General features: G+C 39.5%; 1 protein-coding gene across 1 annotated transcript in view; it reads right to left on the reverse strand.

The window, feature by feature from the left end:
* MRAP2 (melanocortin 2 receptor accessory protein 2) overlaps nt 1-5,681 on the reverse strand; it is a 21,271-nt gene extending 15,590 nt beyond the window's left edge. Inside the window, exon 1 of the mRNA XM_029912378.1 lies at nt 5,555-5,681. Coding sequence (XP_029768238.1) covers nt 5,555-5,681 — 127 coding nt within the window. The remainder of the gene's footprint in view (nt 1-5,554) is intronic.
* Nucleotides 5,682-6,397: the final 716 nt, after the last annotated feature.

Consider the following 6,397-nt stretch of genomic DNA (forward strand, 5'->3'; position numbering starts at 1 on the left):
GTCCAGAACCAGATGTTTCCAAGGAAGGTGCAAGAAACTGACAGTGAACGATAACCTGTCCCATTAGTGGATGGCTTATGGCCTGAAGCATAAAGGTTTGTATCCCTTCTAAATTTTATCTTTCATCCTTTCTAATGTAACAGAAGTTGTCATCCATATAAATGTCTAAAGCCTTTTTGGAATACTACTAAGCTCTTGGCCTCAATGATAGTTCATGGCCATGGCTAGATCCTGAGGTACCCCTCAGCGCTGCTTGGCTCAGTATGAGGCATATTAGGCGTTCTATCACATTTCTCTCCCTCCAAGATCCTCAAGGCACACTTTGGACTGTTATAATTTGTGCAAACTGAAATGGGCACCGCAGGCAATTCTGCCAGCCTAGGATCACTAGAATTCAGTAGAAAACAAAACTGTACGTACCAGGAAGACACCACAACTTTGTCAACGGCCTTATTCCTACAGCCACAAAGAGACTGATCCAATGACTACTGAAGTCAATGGGAATCTCTTCACTGACTTTAATGAATATTGGACCTAGCTCAAAGGCTGCAGCACGTGCATATACACACACAAAAAATCTTCGAATCTTGCAGCTGTTAATGTCCCCCTAATGAGTGGCGATATAACCAGACTCCAGTTCCGTGGATTTTAAATACAGAGGAAAAAATGAAGGAAAACAGACAGAGCATTAACAGTACAAGCATGACTTTATATAAAAGCGATTTCAAATTGAATTGCTGTTTGGAAAGTGATGAATATTTATGGAAACCTAAAGCTGCACAGTGGTTAAAATACAGACGCCAGTTGCCTGGAGGATTTCTACATACACTTCCCAAATGTAATCAGTAGTTGAAAAAAATATATTGTTCCCTTCACCCAACTGGGAGTAGTGAAAAGTAATGCAATAATAAATAATTGCTCTATGAAGCCTGCGGGGCTTTCAATTGCATTATCACTTTGGGATAAGATTTTTCCTGTTTTACTAGATATTCTCCCCTTTTCTACTCCCCCAGCTACACCACACATATGCAAGCTAACCATTTTAAAATGGAGGACATCCTCCTCAATCACACAAAAGGAAGAATTCAAGTGTATCATAGCCACTACCCTTGCCTGCCTTCCCTTACATCCTTTTACACTCTCAACACCTTAAATGCTGTAGAATTCCATTGAGAAGACTTCACCCATCAATCTCAAGATGCAGAGAGACTGAACAGTTGTTCCAAATTTGCTTCTTTATCTGCATCTGCCAGAAGGCACAGGGCTCCTCCACTGACTGCTACATCTTGACACCATGAATCACATATACACAATTTAAGTGACTAATGGCCAAATATTGTGCTCAGTTTTACCACTGTAACCTCAGTGAATCCACTGGGGTTGCACTGATATACCAAAAGTTGAATTTGGCCACATATTTTAAGGTGCGTGAGAAAGCCTGGTCACTTAGCATCTTTTAGTAATTTGTAGCAGAAAGTCCCAACGGACAGATACATATGCTAGGAACTAGAAAATTAAAATTAGAGACAAGTCCAGGCTGCAACGTTCAGAGCTGGCTCTGAAAGCCATAATGCTCAGAAGGGTTCCAACCCAGTTCATTACAGAGATGGGGCTACTGATATTTGGGTGTCAATTAAAATTCCCACTTCACCACCTACTAACGTGCAGGTGTGCTGATATCCAGGTTTTTGTATTGGGGCCCATCTTTAATTAAAATATTTACTCCTTTTGTTTACAGTTTCACATTTTGTACCCTTGACTCAAGTGTTAAATTCTGCCTGCATTAAGGATTAATAAGGTATCTTGCATTAAAAGGGAACTGCAAGGCAGTCATCTTAGTTAAAAAGGCTGATAAATTTGGCAGTCATCAAATTAAAAGAATTTTTTGAGGGGAAGGAGGGAGTATAATGGGATTGGGTATGTTTGAGCACTTAAAAGCACCCTCACTGTGGTTTACAAGAGAAAACACTTAGCACGCCCTACAAAAGGAACTGGCAAAGATTTAATCACGCCATTGTTACCTCCCACAATTTCTGCCTAACTGCTACTACCTTGAAAGAGAACATATTCCTCACTAGCATTAAACAGCTTCCATTAAACCATTTGCAAGAACATTAGTAGTAGTATCTGCTGTTATTAGTATCCGCAGTTATTAACAGCTACCTGGCATGAGGGTGATCATGACTCATTAATATATTCCATGCAAAGAACTAATGTTTAATTCCATATTGCTTTAGACCACAGGTAAGCAAATTGGCAGACACACCACAGTTGGCATCCATTTTTCATAGTGTAATGCTCCAGGATATTCAAATATAGCCTCTCTCCTAATAACATCAAGATTTCTACATTAATTTGACTATGATCACTGTTTGGAATCGAGCACATTAGTATGAATTCAATATATAACTGTTCCCATGATGTGTCTCCTCCTTCACCAAGAAATAACTAGTTTATTGTAACCAGCTCTAACAGCTATCACTATTAATAAACTAATGAGGAAAGAGGACAGGTGCCAGAGAAAGCATTAATCCAGTCCATTCTCTAATTCTTCTTAAGGCAGTGGTAACTCTGAAAAGTACTCCCATTAACTGGGACATCCTGCAGCACCACCTTTGGTTACTCAAAAAAAGGCTGGGGTGTTTTGTTTTTGGGGGTGGGGGGAGGTGCAGAGGGGGTTGGTGCTTGAACTTTCCATATAAATCCACCTTTGGGCAGAGACCAACACTGGGAAGATTTCATGCTGAAACGTAAAAGTTATTTCTTTGAAAAAGGAGGTTAGAATGGAAGCACCTATGAAAAGTTCAGGTTCATAAATTGGGTCCCGCCTCTAGTAAGAGCTGGAGGAAACCGATGAAAAATAAATAAAACCAAAACATGATCTTAATAAATTGCTTGTAAACTACATGATTCACCACAAATGAAACAGCAGGAGCAAATCTTTATCAGCATAAATCAAGTTACCATTATCAAACACAGACACAACCAAAAGCTTCCTCAGGTTAGGGTTCACTAACCACTTGAGTATGGAACCATCATCATCATGCCTTTCCACTTCTCTCTCACCTGCAGCCCTACGCAGGGCAAGGGAGAAAAGGAGCTAAAGTTACCTCTTGTGTAATGGGGACCCTGCACTCTTGTCAAACTGTTGCGTTCACACAGTCCTGCCATGCTTCCAGAATCAATTAAAGTGAAGGGCTGCAAAGGGTCAGGGAAGATCCTTCAGCCCTTAGTCACTCAAAAGTTCCTTCAGGAGTCAGTGAACACAATTCAGCATTGGAAAAAGTGGATGCAATTCCACTGAAGACAATGGAGTTGTGCCCACTTTTCACCAGTATTTCAAAGGAATTGCACCCATTACCATCCCAACTAATTCAGGGCCACGGGATTGGGTCCTATTTATACATTTGGTATTATCAAAACACTGGGTTGCTTTGATGCACACTAAAGACAGGTGCCTATGGCAACTAAAATTTAATTTAAATTGAGCTGAATTAGTTACTCAAGAACTCCATAAAATATCTGACAGTGAAACCCGCTGGTTTGCCATGCCAGTCATGATAATTAGTTTAAATAGAGTTCAGCAAAGGTCTGTGGGGCTAGACTTTATGAGACCCAGAGGCAACTATCAGTTATATCTTTCCTCTTTTACTTTTGTCTAATATGTGACTAAATGTGATAATATAGCAAATCTTCAAAATCAGTACCTCCAGGTTCAGTCTCTGGCTAAATGGAATACAAATCAGGGAGAACAGGATTAAAGTGAGATATCTTTAAGAACCTACTTTTGTCAAATATCTAGTCTTTAAAAAATAAAAACCAAATGAGTCATAAGGGTCTGACAATGCCAGCAGGCACAGTGAAGCATGCTATAATTAAGGCTGAAATGCAAGTTCAGGTACAGCCCTCTCCCTTTAAAGTTGTTTATATTCCCTGGCAAACAAGTTTTGTTTGACACTTTGGCATCCATCCACCCAGGTACTTATATGGCCCTCAACACTAATACCAAAGCACCTACTCTTATCTTGACGCCCCCATGCACCCACATTAATGTTGCTTTTGCAGCACATGGGTGTGCCCATTCAGAAGCTTTTCCTGCAGTGGGCAAGAACCAACTGCATATTTTAGCTCTGTAATACAGTCCTATAGCCTTAAAATTCTACTTGTCTTGCAGCTGATTTCCTGGGCAGAGGGTGAATTCTACTGAATACAGTTGAGTTGCCATTAAAACCAACTCTCTCTTCATGCAAGAACTTTAAGCCTCTAGGACTTTTCTCTACGCAATAGTGTCAGAGTCATCGGGAATTACAGTAAGCCCATGCATTAGTTAGATACTGTAAAATCACCAGGAAGATCAGAATCAAGTCCTCTGACTAGATTTTGTATGTTTCCCAGTTGTATTACCTTGTATTTGTCCAAGATGAAACTCATTTTATTTCTAACCTCTCTGTTACACCTTTGTATGATTTTTTTTGGTCTGAACTGCTGATTGACAATTTTCACATGAGTATAATATGGGAATAAGCATGTGGTTTAGCCCACTCCGTATCATTAAAGATGTTAAATAATAACAAACCTAATGCAGATCTCTGCAATAGCCTACTATACAGCTCCTTACCTTGATATATTCCTATTTATCAAATAATATTTCAAAATAGGTTATACAGTAAGACTGTAGAACACACAGGACATTGATTCCATTCTGATGACAACTGCATAAATATGAAATACATGACATTTCATATTGATTCAGCATGCTGTCTGGAACAGGCTATTCTCCCTATCCACCACTACTTAATTATAATTACAATAGTTGATAGTGAATTTGATCCTTCTGACTAATGACTAAATACAAACCTACGGTTTGTAGACTATAAACTGATTCTAAAATTTAAAAAGTTCCCTCTATTTGTTTTATATAATTGATTTATAACAAGCAGTGCAGATTATGGTGCTGACATGGACAATGGGAACTAGCTGACACCACCAATATCTTTGGCACAAGCCACCAAATAGCTTTCAGAGGGCAACACCCAACACTATCAGTAAGCCAGATCTCTGTATTCTATTCCCTGAACCCTTGAGACCCTTACTCACGTTTGATCTTTTCTTATTTACATATACTTGTTTTAATGGTCACCACTATTAGCAAACATATAATGATAAAAGGTCTCACCTGAAAGAGAATTTTCAAAATTTGTTTTAAACCTTAATCGTTTTTCATATATATTTTAACAAGAACAAAGCAGCCACGTTTCTTTTCTTATCAGTGAGAACTTTTTTCTTCTCCATAAAGCAACTGGATGTTGCAGTGGATCATAAAGTATGGGGAAATTTCTATTTGAACCAAAGAACTGGTATCCAGGCTATCTCTAGGTACTGATATGAATAAGAAAAAAAAATACTTCAACAAAGAGAAATCAGTGATGCTATTTATTCAAGGAGCTGTGTGTGGGATAATCAATTCACAGAAAAGGGTTTTTGAAAAGCTATCCATTAAGAATACACCAGGAACTTCAAAGCATAGAATACAGAACTGCCAGATAGGACTTACATTTATGAGCTTTCAGTCCTTCAAAGGAAACTGGTCCATACTCATAGTACTCATACTCCCAAGTGTAATCAGAGTTAGATAAAGCTTGCTGAGATGTTCGGTTGGAAATTAACCTATGGGCAGACATCGCTAACCTGTACAGATATATAAAATGTGAACACAAAGCATGTCAGTATATAGAAATATTTTTAACAATGTCTTTATACGTTTTTATAATCATGCACCATCTTTTGGCTTTCCCCCTCCTCTGTCCCTTTCACAGGTAATGCCCCACCCTTGCATAAAGGGCCATTTCCCACCTGTTCCTTTCAAAGCCAATTCCACCACTCCTTCAGATAGAGCCATCACATTCCAGCCCATTCCTTCCCTGCCCTATCCCTTGTCCAGGCCAATCACCAACCTGCGTAGAGCTTCCTTTTAATAGAAAGGTGGAATATATGAGGATCTCCACAAATGTTCCTATTAACACATAAAAGTATCAGCGCACATCAGTCAGATAGACCATGCCTCCTCTAGGCCGAATACAGTAAATACAAATGATCATCAGCCATGGGAGTGGGAGTCCAGAGGTTTAGGTAGTGTAGTCTTAGGGTATGTTTACATTACAAGCATTACAGTGGCTCAGCTGCAGCTATGCCCCTATGGTATAGACAGAGAGATAGTTTCTGTCACTATAGTAAACCTACCCCCTCAAGAGGCAGTAGCTAGGTTCTGCCATCGATCTAGCAGTTCCTACACTGGAGCTTAGGAACTGTTCACACCTCTGAGCAATGTAGGCAAGCCGACCTAAATTTTAGCCTGGTGTAGACCAGGTCTCAATTGCACCAGGCTTTGTTTTCGGTA

The sequence above is a fragment of the Terrapene carolina genome, unplaced genomic scaffold (assembly GCF_002925995.2).
Source record: "Terrapene carolina triunguis isolate 2854851 unplaced genomic scaffold, T_m_triunguis-2.0 Scaffold42, whole genome shotgun sequence".
NCBI lineage: Eukaryota > Metazoa > Chordata > Testudines > Emydidae > Terrapene > Terrapene triunguis.